Genomic DNA, 26,263 nt, shown 5'->3' with positions numbered 1-26,263 from the left:
GCTTGCAAGCAAAGAAAAGGGGAAATACACATCTAGAAGTCTAAAAATTAATCTAGCAAAGCACAGGCTTTGTTCAAGACAGTTTCTCTCACCACTCTTTCTTCTTTCCTGCCACAGCTGACTTTCCTTCAGTCAGGCCCTTCCACAGAAGTACAAGGTGCTGGTGTCCCTTTTCTTCCTAGGTGAAAGATTTTTGCCTAAGCAAGTTTCTCACTTATATTCAGTTTCCAGAGACTTCAAAACTACCCCTTTGGGTGAAGGACCCATCTTTTTCATCTTGCAAGAGCTCTATTCCCTGGCATCTGTCTAGGGATGGATGCCAAAGATGGCTTCTCTTCTTGTTTATACAGCATCTTCCAAAGTTCAATACTTTGGTTCAAGAGGCAGGATGACCTCATGCCGTTCTTCCCTTCCTGTGGGCTTCCCATCCCCAGGCTGATTTCTATGTAAATGGGACTTCTGTTTTTTCGGGTCACACCTTGCTTAATTTCATTGGAGACAGGTAGATAGCTGCCGTTTCTCCTCTCTGGAAAGGAATCTGTCTCACCCCATACTGCCACAGACTTTAAAGCACAATATCATTAAGTATCCATATTTCCTCATATAATGTTAATATACACATTTCACAAATGAAATTAATCACCAGTGTATCATTAGCTTTCAGAAAAGACCTCACTCTATACACTTTTATAATATAGTAATGTTGCATACCATCAGTTGATTCAACAGCTTATCACTTGAGGTTCAGCCCTTCTCTCTTTATAGACCAGTAAACCTTTGCAATATACTCCTTGAAAAGGAAAAGCCAGACCAAACTTCTTTCTCCTGCTGGGGCATAGACACCACACTGTCTCCTCCCCGACTTGTTAGTTGGATAGCCTTGTTTACCTGATACGTAAATATATCTTCATTGTCTCTGCCAGATGATCAAGCTGGTCAGAGAAGCAAACACATTTCTTTGTCTAGGGCAGTCCTGTTTACTAACTCCCACAACATGCCTGGTTTAAACACATTTTAGTCATAATCCCAGCATATATCCAGAACACTTAATACATCATGCAAGAATATTAATGATCAGTGAGTTATTCATTTTTCAAATGATAACTCACAAGGTATATTTTGTCCAAAGACTATTACAAGAATGTGTAGGTTGTGAATACAGTGGTGCTTAGGGTCACATATACCTATAGCAACAAAAGAAATAATTACTTCACATAGAGTTTCACCTGGACTCCTGCAAAACAGGTTGGGTCTCTGATCAGAATGTTTTTTTGCTCTGTTTGGAACCACTCAGTAGTGGTTTAACCCACTAGTCGCAGTTACAATACAACCTCAGGATAGATGGATGGTCAATGGAAACTGCGCTCGCCTACACCATGGTTGAACTTGGCGCAGAATTTGGTCAAGGCGAAATGAGAAAGCCAAGAAGAGAATGGAAGGCAGCATGGAAAATGTACCAATGAATGAATCTGAAATAGGGTGATAACCTGTCTGCTTTTCCTCTGACTGCTTCTCTTCCTAGAACATCATCAAAAGACTCAATATTCTTCCTTTAGTGAGCCCTGCTACCACTGAAGTCAATGGGAGTTGCACACAAAGCAGAATTATGTCCAATCTGTACAAAAAGGCTTCCTTCAGTGCTGTGAACCCAAACACTGCTCTCCTTTCACTGCCATTCAGAGTGCTGTGAAGCATGTCAGAAAAGATGAACAGCACTAAAATGTGGGTGGTTGTATCCCAATTAGTGAGTGTGTGGATAGATAGATAGATAGATAGATAGATAGATAGATAGATGCGTGTATGTATATTGTAGTGGGTTGCTGCCCCACTCTAAGGTAAAAGGGATTAAGAGCAGATGAAGGAGGCTGGCAAGGTAGTTGGCCCCAGGTGTGGCTGGCTTAATCAGGCCACAGCTGGCCTGGAAAAAAGGGCTGTGGGGCCAGGAGACAGAGCAGTCTCTCTCCAGCCTTGCAGGCAGAAGGACCTAGCTGCCTGGGAGAACAGGCTACCTGAAGCTGAGCAGAGCAGGGCTGGGGAAAGGCAAGAGGAGCTGGGGAGCTCCAGCCTGGCCACTTCCCAGGCTGCAGGCCTTGTTAAAGACCCAAGGCAGGTATTGGGGCTAAAGAGGTATAGCCCGGGGTCAGGCAGAGGCAGCTGGTCCAACCTCCTTGCAATGATGAGTGGCCATGACAGACTGCAGTTTGTCCCTGTGAGAGGGGGCTAGATGACGACTGGCAGTAGCCACTGAGGCAAGATGGGAATAGAGGGTTGGGAGTTCCCTGGGGAGGGGAGACCCAGCATGTGGGGGTACTGCAGTGGAGAGAACCCCAGGGTAAGGGGCACCGGGAGGGACACGGGGGCCTGAGGCAGGCAAGACACCAGCTAGCAGAGGGCACTCTGAGGCTGGAAAAGAGCTAATTCCCAGACGAACAACAGGCAGTGCCGCGCTGGTGAGTCGTCACTTTGCTACATTAGAGAGAGAGAGAGAGAGAGACGCAAGCAGCGATCCTTCCAGGATTCAAAATATAGCCCCCAGTGACCAAGGGACTGATTTTCAGAGGTAGTTAGCTGCCTAAAGACGCAGAAAGGTGCTGAGCTGGATTTTCAAAAGCACCTAAGTAGAATAGATACTGAACTCCCATCACTAAAATCTATGGGACTTAGGTGTCTAACCTACTTAGGTGTTTTTGAAAAATTCAAGTGAGCACCTATTTGTACCTACAGGTGCCTAAATACCTTTGAAAATCTGGCCCCAGGAGCTTTGCAGAGCATTCAACTTTGCACTGTGCTGCTTGTTCCCCAGAGCCTCCACGTAGGCCAAGAAATCATCAGACAAGTAATTAATATCAGAAACAACTACTCCTCCACATCTGAAGGGACTAGATAAGGGATGGCTCAGAGCAGCTGCTGCTCCATGCAGAGGGGGAAGCACGGGAGGAGGATATTAAAGAACACTTTGAACTGCTGTGTCATCGCTTCCCATTCAATGAACAGCTGGCACGGGTAGGTTTTCCCCTGATGTCCTTATAGCAACAAAAGCAAGAAGAGAGGGAATCAGTGGGAAAATATGAAAACAGTTTCAGAGCTAGCCCGATCCCGCTGGTTCTGTACTGTACTTTTCCTTCATTCTCTCACTATCTTGAGTTGGGGAGGGATAGCTCACTGGTTTGAGCATTGGCCTGCTAAACTCAGGGTTGTGAGTTTAATCTTTGAGGAGGCCACTTAGGGATCTGGGGCAAAACCAGTACTTGGTCCTGCTAGTGAAGGCAGGGGGGCTGGACTTGATGACTTTTCAGGGTCCCTTCCAGCTCTGTGAGATAGGCTTTCTGGTCCATCCCCCGGCCAGCATCAGACTGTCACCCACCACACATTCTCCAGTAAGTGTCTTGACCCCATCCCAATTTTCCCTTGGGGACAGTTCCACAGTATCGTAGGTCTCGCTGTTAGAAAGGTTTTCGCTCAGTATCAGGAAAACCTTTCTAAACACGTTAGAACCCTGGACACTGGGGGGCCCCTTTCTTTTGGGATGTTTGCCCTGAAATAAGAGACACTTCTGAAACAAACAAACAAAATCAAGCACCGGATTGATTCTCCTCTCTGACATATCTGCTCACAAGTAAACCGGCTCTCAACGCAGACATGGATAATCAGCAGAACCCTACTCAGAGGGGACCTGCAGGAAGTTTCCACTTCCTTTGTGTCCCCTGGGCGGCACAAATGGAGTAGGCCAGAGTAGAAAATCTGTCCCTCTCTGTCTCAAGGACAGCATCAGTGGCTATGTGTACAGCACATGTCTGAAGAATCCAGGCCTCCTACAATAGCGAGTCGTATATGCCCTCTAGACATACTGTGGCATTCTCTGCCCCAATACCCTTCCTTTGTGCTGCCCGCTAGACACAAAGGGAGCAGAAACTTCACCCTTAGCACGAGGAAGATCCCCATCCTGCATCGAACAGCAAAACTGGCTCCTGTACCTTCCTCCCCACAACACCCGGCACAGAGGGCTTGTCAGGGCACAGGGAGTGGCCACACAGCAACGTGCTGCAGCAGAACCCAGCTGGCAGATGGCAGATAGGGGATTTCAGCCAGCTGGCACAAGACTAGGGATGGGGCAGTGCTCTGACAGCCTCCCGCAGTGCTGTGTCCAGCCGGAAGCTGCCTGCAGCAGAGGCTCTACCCTAGCAGTTCTCAAACTTTTGTACCGGCGACCCCTTTCATATTGCAAACCTTTGAGTGCGACCCCCGCCTTATAAATAAAAACACATTTACACCATTATAAATGCTGGATGCAAAGCAGGGTTTGGGGTGGAGGCTTACAGCTCGTGACCCCCCCGTATCATAACCTCGTGACCCCGAGGGGTCCCGACCCCCCAGTTTGAGAACCCCGATCTACCCTATTAAAGTTAAAAGAGTTTCTCGGTCTTACTGTGTGTCACAGAACTGCTGTGCATAATGCAAAGCTGCAGCAGAACGATATGTAAATATTGCCCTGTGCCTCCTCTCTCTCTGACTAGTTGCTATTCACAAAGAGTTTTGTTGAACACTATCATGTTTTCAGTGCAGTGACACGTCTTAACCCCAAATCCCCTCTTTTGTGTCAGCAAAGTCTCATTTAGAAAGAGAAGAATGTGAAGGGTTGTTCTTATCACCGCTGCGGAAAAGGAAATGCCATTCGAAGGGATTCAAAGTCCTTTCAACTCCCTAAATGTAGAAGAGGCTTTTCCTGTATCCAAATAAAATTAAAAATGTTACTTTCATTTTTGTTGTGCATTATTTTAGAAGGCAGATAAATGGCAGAAATAATTAACTACATAGCGCTCTCGCTCTCTCTCTGTTTTTTACTTTTTGATACTCTTTTACATGCACAGGTGTCCAGGTAGGGAACATATACTAGCAGTAGGTGATTTGGTTTGAAAAAATAAGACCCTTCCAGTGCTCTCCCCCAAAATGTGAAACAAACCCTTTATGGTCAAAATATGTGGGTAAGTTTTTGTTTTAGGATCTGTCTGTGCTGCAATCAAAGGTGTTAATTTAGCATCGGTAGACATACCCATTCTAGCTTTACAATAGCTAGCATGGGTAACAACAGTAATGTAGATGTGGCAGCACAGGCTTCCGCGTGGACATGGAGTATAAGCCTGCCAGGGACCACTCTGTTTGCTAGCCCAGTCGGAAGGCCGCGCTGCCACTATTGTTACCCATGCTAGCTAGATTAAAGCTAATATAGTATGCCTGCATCACACCTTCTCTCGCAGTGTAGGCATGCCTGAGGCACAGAGAGCAGAAGGGAAGAAGCAACATTCCATTGTTATGTGTCTCTTCACTTCCTGTTTTTGAAGAGGACCAAAAATCTGAATCACCATGAAAAAGATCATCTTTGTGGATCTTTGTTACCCAGCTGAAAGCAGGCAGCAATGGAAATCCCAGAAGGAAATCTATCGTTGTGAGATATCAAAACAGGATCAGGTAACAATAATACAACATTCTTGAAGTATATCAGAATCAGGAAGTTTGCAAGAGAACTGATCAATCAGCTGGACAACCAGGGTATGAAGAAAATGCTTAAGAAGGATAATAGAGGAGCTAAATTATTTCTCAGGGCCAGTATTCAGCATAAATACATACCCCAGACTTACTCTTTTCAAGTAATAAAGAAGAGGTACAGTAGAACCTCAGAGTTACAGACACCAGAATTACGAACTGACCGGTCAACCACACACATTTGGAACCGGAAGTACGCAATCAGGCAGCAGAGACGGGGAAAAAGCAAATACAATACAGTGCCGTGTTAAACATAAACTACTAAAAAAATGGAGGGAAAGTTTAAAGAAAAGATTTGACAAGGTAAGGAAACTGTTTCTGTGCTTATTTCATTTAAATTAAGATGGTTAAAAGCAGCATTTTTCTTCTGCATAGTAAAGTTTCAAAGCTGTATTAAGTCAATGTTCAGCTGTAAACTTTTGAAAGAAGATCCATAACATTTTGTTCAGAGATACAAATATTTCAGACTTATGAACAACCTCACTGAAGTTCTACTGTACTCTCAAAGATTAAACTGTTAAAGAAGAGGATCTGAAACAAACTGGTAAATTAAAAGAGAAACAAGTCACCAGGACTGGATGGTAAATATTCAAGAGTTCTGAAGACACTGAGGGTATGTCAACACTGCAATCAGATGCCCGAGTCTGACTCGAGCTCGCAGGGCTCAGGCTAAGGAGCTGTTTAACTGTGAGTTAGATATTTGGGCTTGGGCTGGTTTCTGGGCTCTAGGACCCTGCAAGGTGGGAGGGTCCCAGAGCTCAGGCTGCAGCCTGAGACCAAACATCTGCACTGCAATTAAACAGCCCCTGAGCCCCCAAACCCCAAGTCAGCTGGCACAGGCCAGCCACCGGTGTCTACGTGCAGTGTAGACAGACCCTTAGGAATTAAGAGCCAGATTTGTAAAGGTATTTAGGCACTAGATAGACTGCTGGACTGCTAACAAAAATATGTAGCCTCTTATTAAAATCACCTAGTATACCAGAGGATTGGAGAATATCTAATAATGCACCTAGTTACAACTGCGCTAGTCCTCAATGGTACAGACCACCATAAGTACACCAGCCCAGTGCTCCCTTCCCTCCACTTACTCCCACCCATGTCAGTTCAAAGCCTTGGTCCTGATCTTCAAAACCATTAATGAGTCAGCTCCAGCTACATCAGTGACCACATTGCCATCCATGATCCACCAGACAGCTGTACTTCTCCAGGAAAATGCAGCTCACAAAGCCAGGACAAAGCATTTGATATCCATCTAGAGACTAAGCATTCTGTCAAGGTGGTTCAGCAGTGGAAGGAACTTCCAGAAAAGATCAAGAGCTGGACCACCTTTAGGGCTTTTTGCAAGACCCTCTTCTTAGACAAAAGAGTTCTACTATAACTGCAAGGATCATGTTGATGAGTAAATAACTATCACCTGAGCAAAGCCTCCTTCCCCAAGACTCCATTAAGTTCTTGGGCACTCACAATTTAGATTGGGAAGCACTTAGATACAACAGTGACAGTTACAGTAGAAAACACTAAAACAGAATATTAGTACTATTATTTATTTGTATGTGAGAGACAAGGTGGGTGAGGTAATATCTTCTATTGGGCCAACTTCTGGTGTTGAAAGAGACACTCTCAATCTACATAGAGTTCTTCAGGTCTGGGAAAGGTAATCAGTGTCTCACAGATAAATATAAATTGAAAGATTGTTAAGCATAAGGAGTTAACACATCACAAGAGACCGTTCAAGATGAAGTGGGCAATAAACACCTCTGTTAAAGAAAGGGTTAGTGGGTTACAGATTATTTAATGAGACATAAAACCAGTGTCTCTTTTAAGTCCATGGTGTATAGTATCTAACAGAGTTATGAATTTAAGCTCCCATGCTTATCTTTGAGAGTATTGTGCAGGTTTTCTTTGAGGATGAGCACTGAGAGGTCTGATACAGACTGATTGTTTTGTGAAAAGTGTTGGCCCACAAGTGATAAGGTAATTTATCTGTATTATCTGTAGTGCAGAAAAGTAGATTCTGTTAGGTAGCTTAGACCAATGGCATGTATGCCCTTAATGACAAGGCTCAAGACCTTGAATTCGACCCTGTTTGCTATGGGAAGCCAGTTCAGGACAAGGAATACTGGGGTGAGGTGGTCTCAGTGAGTAGCACTGGCAAGTAAGCAAATTACTGCAATCTGGGCCAGTGAGAGCCTTGCTATGGTCTTTGTGCTCATTCTTAAATACAGTGACTTCCAGCAATCCAGTTTGGAGGTCACATGGCTCAGCCATGATCAAGTCACCATTTTGTAGACTGGGGCTCAGCTTCCTGGCCAGCTGGAAACAGAAGATAGGTCAGTACGTCACTGGGCTCTTTAAAGCGGCTGCTTGTCTTGTTATTAGAAGCAAGCATCAGCATCTGCAAATTAAATGTGAACATTTGTATGTGCTGCTAGCAGAGAATCACCACCAGGACCAGGGGAGGCTCCAGGCCCCAGCACGCCAAGCGCGTGCTTGGGGCGGCATGCCGCGGGGGGTGCTCTGCTGGTCACCGGGAGGGCGGCAGGCGGCTCTGGTGGACCTCCCGCAGGCATGCCTGCGGAGGGTCCGCTGGTCCCGCGGCTCCGGTGGACTTCCCACAGGCGTGCCTGCGGGAGGCCCACCGGAGCCGCCTGCCGCTCTCCGGCAACCGGCAGAGCGCCCCCCGTGGCATGCCGCCCTGCTTGGGGCGGCGAAATGTCTAGAGCCACCCCTGACCAGGACTGTATTAGATGGGAACCAAAGGAAAAACTGAGAATACAAACACAGATCTGTACCTTCATGGTCTCCCCTGCTTTGCTGTCAGATGCACTTTCATTTCTAATTAAGTGTGGTTAGGGGATGAAGCAGGAGGAGGAGGAGGAGGAAAGGGGAATCAATTTGTTGTTAGCACCATAACAGACAGGAAAACGTTTTGCGCTGACAGGAAATTTACATTACACAAATTCCTGCCCCAGTTCACTGGGTAGCTGACTCCATTTGACAGAAAGGAGCAATAGAGCTGTGCGGTTCTCTACCCCCATTCTTCCCGGACACATGAGACATGCACAGAAGGTTTTAATAATGGTTAATCACACAAGGGAGAATGTTTGCCTTTCTTCTGTATGGGAAATCAGGCAGAGCCTTACTGCAACAGAAGCTGGACCCTTTGATCAATGTCTGGCATTTTAAGAAATTTGTGATCACTACTGTGTAATTCTGGGCTAAATACTGTAGAGTTTGGGATTTTTAAAAAAATACACAAGTAAGGAAAGAATTTAATGTTAGCATTTATCCATCAAGGCGACAACCACAGTAATACATCTTTTTCCACAGAACGTGAAAATTACACAGCAAATTAGGAAATGAAATATATTGGAAGATCGAGGATTCATAGCCTAGTGAACTAGCATAAAAATAAGGGGTATGTAAGATGTGAGCATCTTAACACATGGTCCTTAGTGTTTCCTAGAATCCCAGGACAAAAGAAAAGAAAAAAAAAGTGAGTCTCAACTCCAAATATTGGCACCTAAATTAGGGCATCACAGCATTTGGGTGATCAAATTAATCCTATGTGCCTAAAGCCTAATTTAAATGCCAGTTTGTGCATCTAAAATAGAAATTAGAGGCCTTCAGTTAAGATGCCGGTTTTGAAAATAAGGCCTGGAAAATTACTATGATTATTACCATAGTGTCCAAGAGCTGATAATGGGGCTCCATTACGCAAGACACTGTACAGACATATTGTTAGAGACAGTCACATCTGCAAAATGTTCTGTCACACTTGTTCCCTGCACAGGTTTGGACCCTGAGCACTGTGACACTTGGCCTCTGGACAAAGGTATTTCATGTTGCTCTCAAATGGCTACCTATGCCAACCAGGAAGCAGTGCTGATGGACTCCAGGGGGAGCTGTACACCAGTCCTCATCTGCCAACTGAGGCTTTGGTGATGACTTCAATCCACTCACATAGTGACCTCTTACTCCTTGGGACTGTTCTCTTGAATTAGCTAGCTTCCAGGACCTTTGCTCCTGCAAAGCAACTGTTCAGATGGGTTATAAAGAAAGGGATGGTCCCCGGTAGCTGAGTTAGGAATTTTGTTAAAGAACCTCTAGAGAGATTTAACATAGCATGCATCATAGCTCACACCATGCAGTATCAGTTGTATTCAAGTCTCCAGTCCTGAGTAATGGATGACGTGAGTAGAAAACTAGCAAGAAGGAAAACTAGCAGCGTCCTTCTGTGATATGGTGTTTTTTTTAAATGCTTTTGTTCTGTGACCCACCTGAGAGGATTCCCCTGCCTGACAGTAGTTAATTGAAATCCCGATCAGCAGAAAATCTGCAACTGTACCACAATTGGAGGGACAGTGCAGTGCAGCCCAGATACCTGCGAGTGGCACTGTGCAATGTGAGAATCCCTGCTGTTGCTAAGATAAGGCCCAGGAATGGCAAAGCCTTGCTAGCCTCAGGGAAAGTAAATCGCAAGCCTGTTTAGTGTATTGGTTAAAAGATAGAGATAAATGGCAGTGGATTCAGAGAAGAGCAACAAAGAGACAATTAAGAAGCTGGACAAGTTGATTTATGAGGAAAGATTAAAGGAGCTGAACATGAATAGCTTGGCTAAACAATGTCTAAGGGAGGGCAGAAATGTAGTGAGCATTGATGGTATCTGAAGCCTCCATTTGAAGGGGTTTTCCTCCTCACTGTTAGTTTGATTTGAGTCTTATGTACAGAAGCATCTGAACAGGTCAGGTCTAGCTGGCCTAAACACAGTAGCTCATTATTACCGGTACAGAATGAGAGTGCGTCTAATATAGATTAAGACAAATAAGTGCTTTGAGGCAGCTGAGCTCTGCCTTGGAGGTGGAGCAGGTAATGGTGTCACCTCAAGAAAAAGGTCCTGAAACCCTTTAATGAAAAGAAACAGAGACCCAGAGATAAAAATCATTGCCTTGGGGGAGGGAAAGAAAGGAAGATGTGGCTGAAGGAAGAAAGACGGAGTTCAAAGGGCCCATTTCATCCAAAGCAGAATGATCTGTATGAAAAATGCTTCTTGCAATTAGACAAGTTAGAAGCTCCCCTCCGCCACTGTTTGAACTAGTAATTTGGTTACATTTTATGATTTCTACACACGTTCTTCGGCTCGTTATCCCAGCTCCCCTGCCATCACTTAGCTTCACTGTAGCTTATTATTCATATAAATGTGCACTGCCACATTAAATGCTTCCGCACAGCAAAATAAAACTGCAGAGGGTTCAGTCTGCTAGGAAGTAACTGATTGACCAAACATTACTCCTCCTCCTGTTGTCATTATCTTGTGAAGAATACAGGCTTTCCAAAGGGTAGATTCTTTGTACATTAACCACTCGCCACAGTCACAACTGCTGAGCTAAGAAATCATACTTGGAATTCAACAGAAGTACTTAAGGGCAACCACATACCAGCCTCCTTTAATGCCGATTCATTCATAGTTAATCCCCATTGGGACGCCGGTTAAAATCAGACTGATGTAGGTACTTTGTCTCATCCCCCCGTTGAATCCCTTCAGTGGCTTTTTGTCTCCTTCCATATTATAGTCAGACTCTTCCATAATTCTTTCACATAACATCCTCCTCCCCTTGCCATGTGCTATCCCTCCTTCCCCCACCACCAACTGGGCACTTGAGATCTTTTACTGACATTACATTGATTCCCGCCCCCCCCCCCCGCCCCCATCTTCTTCCCAATAAAGATCTTTGTTTAACAATAGCTTGGAAGTTGGTTGGGGTTTCACTGCAGTTGGACCTAGCGCAGTACTTCCTGGAATCTGTAAGAGAATACTCGGGAGTCGTCTTGCAAGAGTGTTTTGCCGTTTGCCAGGGTTCACACTGCTGCCAGCTCAGACCTGGCACAGTTCACAGTCATCACTGGCATGAATGAAAAGGCAGATGGACATACTAGTGGTAGAAATAAAGACAGGTGGGATTTTTTGTTCTACTGTAACTAGAATATTAGTATAGGCATGATTACCTCTCCTTTTAGGGTGCTTTGGTAATTTGTACTGTTTTTCTGTTTACCTCCTGATTGTGCTGTGTGGGAGCTGTTATATAATTACCAGTCCATTCCATGATTTGCTTAGACCAGGCCAGGACATACAGACAGACCCCCTGTGTGGTGATACTAGGTACCATTACACTATGTTTAGTCAGTCTGTGAACTCGGAAGCCATAGAGAAAAATAATTTTGGATCAATATTACAGAGCTTGGACTGAACCACTAATACCAGCTCCAGCTCCAAATTTTTGCAGTGTTTGAAGGGGCTTGGGTCCATCTTTGAGGTCTTTAAAGAAATTAGATATAGAATTGTCTCCTCCCACCACAAAAGTGGTACACCTCTGGGTTGGAACACCAATGTACACACAGAGTGTGACATAATTTCAGACAGGGGGTTGGAATGATCACAGGCTAGAGCTCACCTCCTCTTCAGGTGGGTACTCCATGTTTTTCTATCACAAACTGAAAAATACTAAATCTTACAGAGTAAGTTTAAATAGGCAGAATGTAATTGTTCAGATATAGAACTTGGTCAGGACACAGGTTAACATTAATGATAGAGCTGGACAAAAATTGCCATCAACTTTTTTCCCCAATGAAAAATGGCTTTTCGAAGGAAATAAACATTTTAATGGAAGATTTTTGTTTCCTACGAAATTTTCTGATTTTTTAGATGAAAAATAGAAAATCAAAAACTGGAAATATTTACTGAACAATGCGGGAGTTCTGTTTGTGTGTGTGTGTGTGTTTGAAATATGCATTGTTATTCATAGTGGCAAGTCATAGTGATTCATGACAGTAACCTGTCATTGGGCCAGGGAAAGACAGTGAGAATGATTCTATCACCTGGTAGTTAGGGCACTCTCTTCAGGTTACGGGCGACTCAAATTAAAGTCCCCGCTCCAATGAGTATTTAATTATTTATAAAAAGTGGAACAGCTTCAAGAGAAGAGATTGAGAAAGCCCCATAGCAAAACATCCCACCTCTCAGTGCACCATCCTACAGTGTGGGAGACCCAAGTTCAAATCCCTTCTCCATACCAGGTGGAATGGGGACTTGGTCCTAGGTCTCCCACATCCCAGGTAAGTGCCCTGACCACTGGACTAAAGCTTATAAGGGAAGCAGCAGCTGGGCCACCTTCTCCTCCAGCCATTTTGTGAGTCCTTTGCTTTTGTCAGAATGCCTGAAAGTTGAAGAATCCCCATGCCTGTGATTGCCCTGAACATGAAAGGGATATGAAGAATAGGTCAGGGGGAGAAGCTTGCAATTTTGGAAAAGCCATCGAAGGCAAAAGCCTGGTTCAACTGAATCTTGTACTCTGTATTTAACATCAATGCTTGAGCCTCTGGCAGAAGTGGGGTTTGTGAGAGTCTACTGAAATGGAATAATGCCGCAATCAGCCACTCCAGGGTGTGCACTAGTAAATCTTTTGTTGCATGCCTCAGGTGCAATGTATGGGTCTTCAATCATCTAGGAAGTGCACTAATGTTACTATTATTTACATTATGGTAGTGCCTAGAGGCCTCAGTGAAGATAGGGACCCTATTATGCTATGTGCTCCCATAATAAGAGACATTCGGTGCCATGAAGAGCTTGCAATCTCAATAGACAAGGCAAGACAAAGGGTGGGTGAAAGAGATCATTATTAGTAGTTCCATTTTACATATAGGGAACTAAAGCACATGGAGATTAAGCTACTTGCTCAAGGTCATACAGGCAAACTGTGACAGAGGCAGGAGGTGAATCTAGGTGCCTCTCACATCCCAAAACAATACCTTAACTACAAGTCCATCCTTCCTCACCAATAGATTACTAACACACATTCTGGATTGCTTTACTCCTATGAAAGAGCCATACTCTAATTTTACACTCAATTGTTTTTAACTCTAGGAGATGTCTGCAATGTGCCCTTCCGCCATGACAAGTAATTTCTAGTATAAAGTTAAGAGAAAATAGTAGGGAGCAAAAACCATTGTCTTCCTTTTCTCTGCTATTTTGAACATGCTCATTGTTTGTTAATTTTTTTCCTAACCCCTTCGCTCTCTATTTTTAAGGCTTCCCATGTGTTTGGGCCTCTTCACACACCTATCGCCTGGGAAGAATGGCTTCCCTATCAGCATCAGTTTGGGGCAATTTAAAACTGTTGCTTTTTCTCCAGCTCCTCACCCCAAACTTCCTCTCTTCATCTCTCAGTACACACAGGAGTCTTTGTCCTGCCCATCATCATTTCCCCTCCCAACTGCATACCCATTTAGCATAATGGGCTCAGGGATTTTTTCTATCTAGGTCTCTCTCCTCCTCCTTTTTGTGTTTAAGTGATATGGGCATTGGGAGTTGGTGCATACCTGTGACATTGAACTGGGGAGCTCCAGAGGTAAAAAGCCTGAGCTGCTACAGCTTGAGCTAATGCCACATAGCTAAGGGCTGTAATAACTTATATCTTTTGTGGATCTGGCACAGAAAGGGTCCCCATAACACACATGCATAGGGTTGCCAACTTTCTGATTGCAGAAAGCCAAACACCCTTGCCCCACCCCTGTCCTGTCCCTAGGCCCCACCCCTTCTGAGGCCCCACCCCCCACTCACTCCATCCCCACTCCCTCAGTCATTCGCTCTCCCCCACCCTCGCTCACTCACTCATTTTCACTGGGCCGGGGCAGGGGTGCGAGAGTAGGTGAGGGCTCCAGCTTGGGGTGCGGGCTCTGGGGTGGGGCTGGAGATGAGGGGCTTAGGGTGCAGAAGGGGGCTCCAGGCTGGGGCCAAGGGGTTCAGAGTGTGGGAGGTGGTTCCGGGCTGGGATTGGGGTGAGGGCTCCAGCTGGGGGTGTGGCCTCTGGGGTGGGGCCAGAAATGAGAAGTTCGGATTGTGGGAGGGGGCTGACTGGAGCTGCCAGGGTCCCTTTTATACCAGCATTCCAGCTGAAAACCGGATGCCTGGCAACCCTACACACGCACCAAAGGGTTACAATAGTATTTAAAGATGGAAACAGCCTATTGGGACAATCATCTTGCATCATCATTTCCTTTATTGTACCCCAGGATGCCATGTTTTACCTCTTGTGCTCCCCACTGCTAGAGCCTTTCCTCCACTGCCTTCCCCCTGCCAGAACCTAACCCCGCTGCTGGAGTCTTTCACTGAGGCAGGGAAAGGCTCTGGCAGCTGGGAGGCAGCCAGAATCTACGCAGTTGAAAGTAGCAGTGGAGAAGTGGGAGGCACTGGTTGGGCATGCAGACAGCGGTGCAGGGTATATAGCCTAGGGTTCTGGAGTGTCTCTACCCTACTCACCTAAGCTGTGCCTCAGTGTCTACATTGCTATTCATACCGGTTCTAGCTGGGCGTGCAACGTCTGTACTCTATACGCCACCACAAGTGTAGACGTAGCCTCAGAAAACCAGAGAAAGTGAAGCTATTGTTAAGTTCTCCCTGGTCTGTAAAGCAAACATCACATCTGCAGGCAGTTCTATTGCTATTTGCTCCCTGGACCAGTATGTGTTATGATGATCACAGTAGAAGCTCATTCCCAGGATGAGAACTCCATGTGGCTTTCCACCAACTATTCCTAGCCAGCCTTCATTTAGTAAGTATCATGCATCAGCATAATAGCAGTAATAGAAATGTTCCGCTTACTTTTCACCCAACAAGAATCTAGCTCTCCCATCAGGACGAAGCACGAGACCTTGAGCACCTAGCCTTCATAAAGCAGGATGACAGGATTATTAATGCTCCATGTTTTCAGGCTTCTCTAAGTAAATTACAAGTTGCCATGGCAGTTCGTTAGTCCTCAGCCCAAGTGGCCGCCTTCGATTGAACAACAATGAAGGCAGAACAGAATAATACACATACACACTATGGCCATTCATTTCAAAAATAAAATGATGACAACGTTTAATCTATTTTTGCATGGAGAAGCTGTCCAGAGGTCAGATCCTAGAAAAGTCACTAAAAAGTTCTCCTTTCCCAAACCAATCCCAAATCTGCTGAAAGACTCTTAAATAAAAAAGGATTCAAAGTTCCACAGTCATCTATCCCACCGCCAACCCATTTCTGGATAATGTGCCTATTTGAAGAACATGGAAACTAGTGATGGAAGAGACCTTTTAGGCCATCAAGTCTAGTGTCCAACCAAGAAAGGATTGTTCCCACAGAGAACCAAAGCTGTTTCGCTGGACAGATTCCTCAGGAAATATGGGCTCTTCTAGCAGACATCTAGGAGCATAGCTGCCTCCAAAAGCAATTTTATGTAACTGATAGAAGCTACTTAGAAGAGGCCACGTGGAGGAAAAGCTGATAGGACTTGGGGGAGGGGGATTTGATTTTTTGTTTTTTTCCATTAAATCAAGAGATCATCATAATGTTCATTCTTTAAAATCTTTTTTTAATCATCATTCAGCAAAATTCAGCAAAAATACTTAATTTAAGCTTTCACTTCACTTTGGTGAGCAGAGCAGGAGGGGGAGCAGGGCATTTGCACAGGCAGCTGGGGGGCAGCTTGCCTGCGCGGCGTGCTCGCTCGGGAGATCCGGGGGCCTGCAGTTCGGCAGGCAAGCCGCAGCCGCTGTGGGAAAGCCCTGGGGTGGCCCACCCTCAGGCATGCCCTGCCTGCCTGCCGCTGCCGCCCAGCAGCACAAGGCAAGCACCGCACCTTGCCCCCGCCGCAAAGCTGGCTGGGCTGCTGAGGCCTGCCTGCTGCCGAGTCTTTCCAGGCCTAATCAGAAAGGAAAGAAAGGGTCTGGTCTGCTTCAGTGGCAAACAAATTTTTATTTAACATTATTTACACATTTATGTGGTTTTTGAATAGAGAGAGAGGAATACTCATTGCTTAAAATTAAGCACATACTGCTGTGCTCTGTGATCTAGGCTCTAGCTTCTAGGCTGCTAGGCTGGAGGGGGACCACATTGAGGATGCTGGGGGAGGGAGGAGACAGAGAGGAAGAGGAAACTGCAAGGACCAAAGGAACAAAGAGTCCTTGAGGATAGAATGGGAAATTTAGAGAAAGGAGGAGGCCAGGAGCAAAGAAATCCTTACAAATAATTATTACAAAAACAACAATGACCCCAAACGCTCTAGCAGCACTGACTGTCGACTGTAAGCTTATGTAGCATTATACGAAAGAGTTTAAACCTCTTGTTAAAACTGAAATACCATCTTTAGTGTTGTTTGCACACCTCCTTGCTTGTTGCCACCAGCAAACAGCTTAGAGGTATTTTAAAGTAAGAGCTGCACTAAATCGTTTGTGACGTGGTCTGGTTAAAGGTGCTATGGTCAGAGAGTGGCCCCAACACATGCATTTTCTGCTTAACCTGAATTTACTTGCCTTTGCTCTCTTTCATTTTTTTGTAATCCAGTGGTGGGGAGCTGCACACTGGGAAAACCCACCTTCCACACTGTACCATTATCTAAACCTGGCACCAAACCAAACTTTAATATTTCAGTCTTACCGGTTTTCAGGCTTGGAATGTTTTTGTGTTGGAGGATTTTCATCTGTTCCCTGACTCGGCTAATGGAATCCTAATGTACGTGAGAGATTGCTATCTAATCTGACTGCCAATTACTTGCTTGTTTCAGTCGTCTTCTACATACAAGATAACTTGTACTCTTTCCATTGCAGCTAAGTTATGCCTATAGGAGTTTCATACAAAATGCAAAGGTTATAACATGATACTGGGAGGACTGAGAAATGATCTTATTATGCTGACCTGAGATAATACAGGACCCTCCTGACGGCTGAAATAATTACAATAAACTACTCAAGCAGGGATAAAAACTGGAGTTGGACAGCAAGTTAGATGAAACCTGTAATTATTAACTTACAACTTGAAACCAGATTCAGTCAACATAACTCTAGATGCCTAAGAGGAATTTAACAATAAAATATGGAAGTAGAGAATGGTCTGAAGCCAGTATAGTAGCTGGGTTGAACTTCCATGACCTGCTATTTAAAAAAACTAAAGGTATCTGTGATGATGTTCAATGATCACTCTGGGCCAAAAGTATTTGAAAGAGATCCTCTTTATTCAGTGATGCAGATCCCACTGTGTCTGTGAATCAGAACAGGGGCTTCTGCAACATTTCTCCCCCACACTTCCTGTCTGGGAAGTTAAAGTACATTTCCCAATACCACACCTGTTTTACCCCATCTTTAGAATATGAATTTGAACTCAGTGGAAAACCTCCCATGGACAAGTGAGAGGACAGCAGTGTATAAACGCTGGGGATGGGAGGATTTTGTAGGAGTGGGTGTGATCATCACAGAATCGCAAACCAGAGAGGTCAGCGATGGGAAACACCTATTAGTAGAGCCCTGCGTTTATTGCAAATACGAAATAACATGAAATAAAATGAAAAAAACATAAAATGGAATAAAACAAAACTCACCCCCCAGCAGTAACTTCAGAGCTCCTGTCCTGCGGGGCTGGCCCAGCTCCCCTCACTGGGTATTGCGACCTGGCACGCAGGGTTGCAGCACCACTCAGGTTTGACCCAGTCTCCCCTCCATCATCATGATGGGGGCAGCAGCTGGGCCAAACCTAAGCAGCGCTGCAACACCATGTGCCAGGTTGAAACACTCAGAGCAGGGAGTCAGCCCAGCCTTGCGGGACAGGAGCCGCTACTGGAAGCTGAGTGTAGGACAGGCTCACACTGGTGACAGGAGCCAACCCCACCCCACTCACCCCCGCATGTGGATAAAATGAAATAATATAAAATTCCCAAACAAAAAAGTTATAAAAATGAAAACATTTCACAGGGCTCTCCTTATTACGTCGCCTCACTCCCCCAGTTCTGGCAGCACAGGGTTGTTCCATATAGCATATTCCGGGTTACAATATTATCTATCACAAACCTTACAATAGCAAAGAGGAGGCCGAGGTTTCTGCCAATAACCTCACTGTACTATTTCTTTGGCACCTACAATCATTGTCACCCTTTGGTTACTCCATCAGTTAATCCCTTGGCAGGTTTCTCAGGAATTGCTAAAAGCAGGAGACATTCCTCTCCGTTCAGCTCTCCCCAAGCTTTGGAACCAGAGCCAAACCTGGCTGACCTGTCATCAAAGCTATTGAAGTTTGTCAAGTGAGAAACATCTCAGTAATATGATATTCCACCTGCACGTCCATCCCAACCTTTACATCAACATGTTCAGTTCCACGGTCCCCTCTGGAGTAGGTCAGTGGTTCCACACCACTGTTGGCTAGGGTGACCAGACAGCAAATGTGAAAAATCAGGACAGGGGGTGGGGGGGTAATAGGAGCCTATATAAGAAAAAGACACCAAAACTGAGACTGTCTCTATAAAATTGGGACATCTGGTCACCCTACCGTTGGCACAAGACTGCTTGCACCTCATTCTATGGATGAGCAGGAAGAGTGATAGAATTCAGACTGCAGGATCACACACAGTAGTACAGCATGACATGCATCATCACTAAAAGCCAAATCCTGAAGTCCTTCCCCACCCAATATTTACTCAGACAAAACTCCTTGTGAAGTCAAACTGGAGTTTTGCCTGAGTCACTCATGTATCCTGCCATGTATCCTCTTTGGCCCTAACAAAGGATTCCATCACAGAAATGTAGGATGGGAAAGAACCTTGATAGGTCATCTAGTCCAGTCCCCTGCACTGAGGAAGGACTAGACCATGCCTGATGGGTGTTTGTCCAACCTGCTCTTAAAAAACTCCAGTGATGGAGATTCCACAAGGCAATTTGTTCCAGTGCTTAACTACCCTGACAGTTAGGAAGTTTTTCCTAATGTCTAACCTAAATCTCCCTTCCTGCAATTTAAGCCCATTATTTCTTGTCCTCTCCTCAGTGATTAAGGAGAACAATTTATCACCCTCCTCTTTATAACAACCTTTTACATACTGAAAGACTGTTATCATATGCCTCCTCAGTCTTCTCTTGTCCAGACTAAACAAAGCAAAGCAAAGTTTTCAATCTTTTCTTGTAGATCATGTTTTTTAGACCTTTAATCATTTTTGTTGCTCTCCTCTGGACTTTCTCCAATTTGTCCACATCTTTCACAAAGTGTGGTACGCAGAACTGGACACAATACTCCAGGTCTTGCCAGTGCTGTGTAAAGTGGAAGAATTACTGTGACAGGTTGGATCACAGAAACCCCCCTGGGAGCTGCCAACCAATGTGCCAAGACTACTTCTAGCCGTGTTTTCCCTGCCAGCTTAGGACTTCAGCACCTATCTTGCCGAGCCAGACAGTACTTCAACAAAGACCCAGAGTCTGAATTCCTGCCCCAAAGCTGCAGGTTTACCTGAAAACAGCTCACAGAAGTGTGCTTGTCTTTAGCACCCAGATGCCCAGCTCCCAATGGGGTCTAAACCCAAATAAATCCATTTTACCCTGTATAAAGCTTATGCAGAGTAAACTCATAAATTGTTCGCCCTCTATAACACTGATAGAGAGATATGCACAGCTGTTTGCTCCCCCGGGTATTAATACATACTCTGAGTTAACTATAAGTAAAAAGTGATTTTATTAAATACAGAAAGTAGGATTTAAGTGGTTCCAAGTAGTAACAGACAGAACAAAGTAAGTTACCAAGCAAAATAAAATAAAATGCGCAAATCTATGTCTAATCAAACTGAATACAGATAAGATCCTCACCAGTTCCAGAATGCTCCCTTTTACAGGCTAATCTCCTTTTAGCCTGGGTCCAGCAATCACTCACCCCCCCTGTAGTTATTGTTCTTTGTTTCAGTTTCCTTTAAGTATCCTGGGGTGGTGGAGAGGCTCCTTCTTTAGCCAGCTGAAGACCAAATGGAGAGGTCTCCCAGGGGTTTAAACAGACTCTCTCTTGTGGGTGGAGACCCCCTCCTCACCCTGTGTAGAATCCAGTCACAAAATGGAGATTTGGAATCACATGGGCAAGTCATATGCCCATGCATGACTCAGGACCTGCAGGCAGCAGTCATTACCCACATGCTACCTTGAATGTCCTCAGGTAGACTTCTTATGTGGATTGGAGTCTTCCAAGCTCTTTTGTCTGTTAAGTGCTTCTGGACTGAGCACTTAATTTGCACATTCCTTTCCCAAGAAGTGATCAAATGTTTTAACTACTTAGAAATCAAGCAATTATACAGCCAATGTTCATAACTCTGAACACACAAATGGTGCCTGCATACAACTTGGATGAACATAACCAGTAGATCATAACCTTTACATGTAGCAAAACCCTATTCCAGTTATATCATACATACATTTATGAGCACCCCCACCCATAAAGCCTTATGGGGTACACTGTCACAATTACTTCTTGTGTCTTGCTTACAACATCCCAGAATGTTGTTAGCTTTTTTGTTGCAGTAATATTACATTGTTGACTCATGTTTAGTTTGTGATCCACTATCACCCCAGATTCTTTTCTGCAGTACTCCTTCCTAGGCAGTCAATTTCCATTTTGTATTTGTGCAACTGATGGTCCTTCCTTAGTGTAGTACTTTGCAAATGTCCTTATTGAATTTCATCCTATTTATGTCAGGACAATTATGATATTATATTTTAGCCTAGTTTAAAACCCCAATCATGCACACATCTATAACATTTTTCACCCAGAAAGATCCTAAAGTGCTTTGCAAGCTATGGACACATGCAACAGCACTGATATGCAGCCAGCTCTTGGTTAAGGGCAGTAGCCAGAGCACACCAATGCAGGATGAGGAGATTTTAGTGAAGGGCTCTTGGGCAAATATCTGCTTTTATAAAAAGTACCATGGTTATTTAACAGTTACATAGAGAAAACAGGCTCCCAGATTTTTTAAGAGTTCATCTGAAAGACCTACACACAACAAACTGCACACAACCAACTGATCACCTCAGTCGTGTGAAAGGCAGTGATGGGCCTAGGGAACCTAGAGTTCCAACTTGATGTTTCGACCACTATGCCATCATCTCCAGTAGTTGTGCCTAATGGTTGAGCATCCTCAGTTCTCTTTGACTCTGCTTTCCCATGCTGCAAAAAGCAGAGTCATTCTTCTGTCTCATGCGAACCCAGCCTGAGCTAAAGTGCTTAAACACCATTATATTAAAGCTTCCTTATAGTCCCCTCCCTGGCTCTTAGTCTCCTCCTCAGTTATCCACGCCTCATTTTTCTGAAGCTTCCCTGTTATCTGAAGCAGAGTTATGTCCTTTAAGTTCAGCTGAAAATGCCTCCCTGTTTTAGATAACATGATGTGAGGGACTCGGTAACTGAGTGCGCGCTGTATATAAATCCCTGGAAGAGACCCCACAACTGGGAGTTGCCTTACTGAGTGGGGTGTCAGTGCTAATGAGGCCAATTCAATTAGGGTGGATGTGGCCATTCCCAACTGTTGACAAGAAGGGGTGAACGTCAACAGAGGGAAAATTATTTTTTGTAGTGACCCAGCCACTTCCAGTCTTTATTCAGGCCTAATTTGATGATGTCCAGAGTATAAATACAACTATAGTGACCCCACACTTGGTAAGGCAACTCCCATCTTTTCATGTGCTGTATATTTATACCTGTCTACTGTATTTTCCACTCCATGCGTCTGATGAAGTGGGTTATAGCCCATGAAAGCTTATGCCCAAATAAATTTGTTAGTCTCTAAGGTGCCACAAGGACTCCTCGTTGTTTTTAAATTATATTTTGTAACCCGTTTCTTTAATGAATCAAGCTTAGTTTGCGTGTTTTATTTTATTTGCTTAGTAATCTACTTTGTTCTTTTTGCTATCTCTTTAACCACTTATAAGCTACCTTTTATAGTTAATACATTTGTTTTGTTTATTATTAAACCCAGTTTCTGTAATTTCTAACTGCGGGGGAGGCAAGACGTTGTGCATATCTTCCTCCACATTGAGAGAGGGGGTGAATATATGAACTTACATTTTATAGATTTCGCTACAGCACAAGACAATACATCTTTGGGTCTGCACTCCAAGGGAGGTGGACACCTGAGTGCTGGGGCAAGTCCCTTAAACTGAGTCTTCCCAGAGCTGATCTCAGTGTCTATGTCGTTCTGCAGCTGGGTGTGGCCATGCCTACGTGCATGCTGGAGGAGGCTTAAGAGTCTGGCTCAGCAAGACAGGAAAAAAGGGGCCCATGCTGGCAAAACAGGTGGCTCAGAGGACATCTTAAGGGGGCAACCAGTCACAGTAACTAGCAACTGGGAATACAGGATCTGATTCAAAGCTTGTTAAAAAGAAAGACTCCCATTGACGCTAGTGTGCTTTGGATCAGGCCCATAATGCAGGGGCCCAGCAATGTGGCATGTGCATCAGGAAGAGATTTCCAGTTGGAAGTGCATCTCCTGGGTTCATTTTGGTTTCGATTTGGATTTCAGGATGTTTGTTGCATCACATCAGGCTCTATTCCATCACCATATTAAGGCTCTCCCTACTGGTCTCTAAGGGCTTGGCTACACTTACAAATTTGCAGCGCTGCAGCAGGGTGTGAAAACACACCCTCTGCAGCGCTGCAAATTGGGGCGCTACAAAGCGCCAGTGTAGTCAAAGCTCCCAGCGCTGTCCGTTATTCCCCACAGGGAGGTGGAATACGGACAGCGCTGGGAGAGTTTTCTCCCAGCGCTGGCGCTTTGACTACACTTAGCGCTTCAAAGCGCTGCCGCGGCAGCGCTTTGAAGTTTAAGTGTAGCCATAGCTTAAGATAGCTAATACACTCACAGGGCACTCCCCAGTAGGAAAATTCACAGAGCTGTGCCAACATGCCCACATGCTCAGGGTTTAACTGATCGCCATATTTGGGGTTGGGAAGGAATTTTCCTCCAGGGCAGATTGGCAGAGGCCCTGGAGGTTTTTCGCCTTCCTCTGCAGCATGGGGCACGGGTCACTTGCTGGAGGATTCTCTGCACCTTGAGGTCTTTAAACCACGATTTGAGGACTTCAATAACTCAGACATAGGTTAGGGGTTTGTTACAGGAGTGAGTGGGTGAGATTCTGTGGCCTGCATTGTGCAGGAGGTCAGACTAGATGACCAAAATGGTCTCTTCTGAACTTAAGTCTATGAATCTATGAAAAAATCCACTCTGCTTCTGCTACCTCCATTCAAAATACACTTCCCTGTCTTTTACTGCCAAAGGAAGTAAGAGACTTATAAACAAACTCCCTTAGCAAATTGCCCCTACACAAATCATTCCCAAATGTTATGAATCAGTAAAATTCCATCACTGGACAAAGAGGGACCTGATGCTGCTTTGAGACCACAGAAACATGGGGAGGAATAGTTATTGCTCTACCGCGAAACCCTGATGCCTGGTTAAGTAGAACCACAATGTACATCTAATACTATGACACATGGAACCATATACCGTCTATGTAATAGTTACCACTGATCACACTACTTTGGATAGCAAATACCCCAAGGTTTGTTTGATGATGTTTGGGTTTTTTCCCATTAACTCAGTGGGTGCTAATGGAGCAACGTATTTCTTATTTTTTTGTTTAAAATGATAGACACTGAGAACCAAACAGAGACCCTACTTGAGACCAAAATCTTGTTGCAAGCAAATACAACAATATGCCAGTGTCTCCATGCAGAATGGGAGCATCAGCAGAGTTATCCCTTTACCAAAGCTCATATGGTGGGATGGTGATGGATGAATTAAAAAATATTCTTTCCATAAATTCTGCTTTTCATATCAATCTGCTGACAGGAAGAACTCAGCATTAATCCATCCACAGAGGCTGCCAGGCCTCTAGTTAGTCTACATTCCCAAACAGGGTTGCCATACACTGCACAATCAGCTTGGCGAATGACAAACTTCCATGCATTGCCACAATAGGTTGACCACTTAGTTCATGAATCAGAACAAAGGCAACACATAGAGAGGGCACATGGGGGGTCATGTGCCCCCTCAGATATAACTGCTTTGCTTGTACTAAGCATGCTTACATGGACTGAGCATGCTCAGTAACATCTGCTGAAGCCACTGCCCTCACTCTGCCCTTACTTGTGCCCCCCCACACCCCACTATCGGCAGATGCGGGTCATCTCTGAACCAGCATGTTTCCCAAATGAATGTTAAAGAAGCTTACCACAGGTGTAGATAACATTGAGGTGCTTGTGGACACCTGGGTAACAAGGATCACCAAATTCATAGGTGCTGGCATACACACTGCAGCTTCTTTTTCCATGGCAGCGTCTGGTCATAAGCTGGAGAGCCGTGGCTGACTGACACTCTGAAAGGGAAAAAGACAGGGAACAGTTCTGAGTGCACGCCATCCTTGTCAGAACCTTTGGGAGAAAACCTATCCAATGTAGGCTAGGAACAACAGATAAGCACTTTGACATTGATGTGAAATACTTCAAGGCCTCCAAGCCTGCACCAGGAAAGGATACAACTCTAAACTCATCAGTTCAAAATCACGGGCTAGATAAGAGGTGACCAAACTACTGCAGATGGGAGGGGGAAGAGACCAGGAACCTTCTTTCTCATTGACAAAACAAGGTTACAAATGAGGCAGGTTTGTTTCCAGAGGGGAAAAAATGCCCCATTAAAGAGATAATAATAATACCTAGATCCTACAGACAACTTTTCTTCTATAGATCTCAAAGCATTTTACAAAGGAGGTCAGTTTTATTATCCCCATTTTACAGATGGGGAAACTGAGGCACAAGATCTATGAAGTGGCTTGCCCAACATCACTGAGCAGAGCAGTGGCAGCACTGGGAATAGAAGCCAGGTCTCCTAAGGGACAATTCAGTGCTCAATCCACTACAGACACATGCCACCCTATAGGCTAACCTAAGAGAATGTCACATGACCAGAATGCGCATGAATTCTAAGGACTTTGGATCATCTTGTGGAATTCCCATGTACCTATGTTTGGTTTTTATAATGGCACCCTGTGATGGGGTGCGAGTCACCACTATGGCGCCTTCTGCTGGCCATCTTGGGAATTAGTTCTGGTTTGCTGGTGTGCTCTCATCTAGAGGTGTCTCTCCACCGTCGCTTCTGTCGTCAGGACCCGTGTCACTCTCAGGACCACGGTTTCCTCTTCTAGACACAGCCCTCCGGCCATGCCCCACTCGGTTCTCTCCCCCCACCCCTTCCGATGTGGGGGCCAGCAGTCCTCTGTCCAGCCTCTTGCCTCAGTGGCAGGCTGCAGTCCAGGGTCTAGCTATGTGCGTCAGTGGAAACTGGGGCCAAAGGAGAGGTGGGGGCGGCATTCACACACTGCATCACCTCCAATCCCCACCATCTGTTTCCCTGAGCCATTTCCCTGCAGCTCTAGCACCTTCTCCGCCCTTGTATCAGATCCCCAGTCTGGAAGCGGTCAGCCGGGAGCTCACTCATGCTCCCCTGACCTACCCAGCACTACTTTGACCATGGTGCTGTCTCTTCTCCCTCCTTCAGGGCACCCAGTGCTCCCTCCTCAAACTCTAGGAAGTGACTGAAGCTTCTCTGTTCAGCAGCCCTTCTTATACGGCCCAGTATGGCCCTGATGGGTTAGAGAGAAAATCATTTCCCCAGTTGGCTGTCTCTACAAGCCCTTTCCTAATTGGCTGCCTCCTGCGCCGCCTCCCTGGGGCTGCTTTAACTCCTCTTCTGCCAGTGGGGGGCAGATGCCCCATCACACACCCCCATGGCAGCAGTATCTGAGTACCTTCCATATCAATAGCAAGAGCGAACTCCCCAGTAGACTTCATGGTGTCTCTGGTTCTCCACTTTTTTGAAAGGGCGGACATGGAAACTCTGCT

At 45.1% G+C, this 26,263-nt stretch overlaps 1 protein-coding gene across 4 annotated transcripts in view; it reads right to left on the bottom strand.

Moving 5' to 3' along the window:
• The window catches only part of EVA1A (eva-1 homolog A, regulator of programmed cell death), a 300,077-nt gene that overhangs the window by 116,125 nt on the left and 157,689 nt on the right, over window positions 1-26,263 (bottom strand). For all 4 annotated transcript variants that reach the window (XM_039530655.1, XM_039530658.1, XM_039530656.1 and 1 more), the window contains one exon: window positions 24,598-24,741. In XM_039530655.1, the coding sequence (XP_039386589.1) occupies window positions 24,598-24,741 (144 nt within the window). The remainder of the gene's footprint in view (window positions 1-24,597; window positions 24,742-26,263) is intronic.

This window comes from Mauremys reevesii, linkage group 3 (assembly GCF_016161935.1).
Source record: "Mauremys reevesii isolate NIE-2019 linkage group 3, ASM1616193v1, whole genome shotgun sequence".
Classification (NCBI taxonomy): Eukaryota; Metazoa; Chordata; order Testudines; family Geoemydidae; genus Mauremys; species Mauremys reevesii.
The sequence above is the reverse complement of the archived record's forward strand: the minus strand, read 5'-3'. Positions and strand labels throughout refer to the sequence as shown.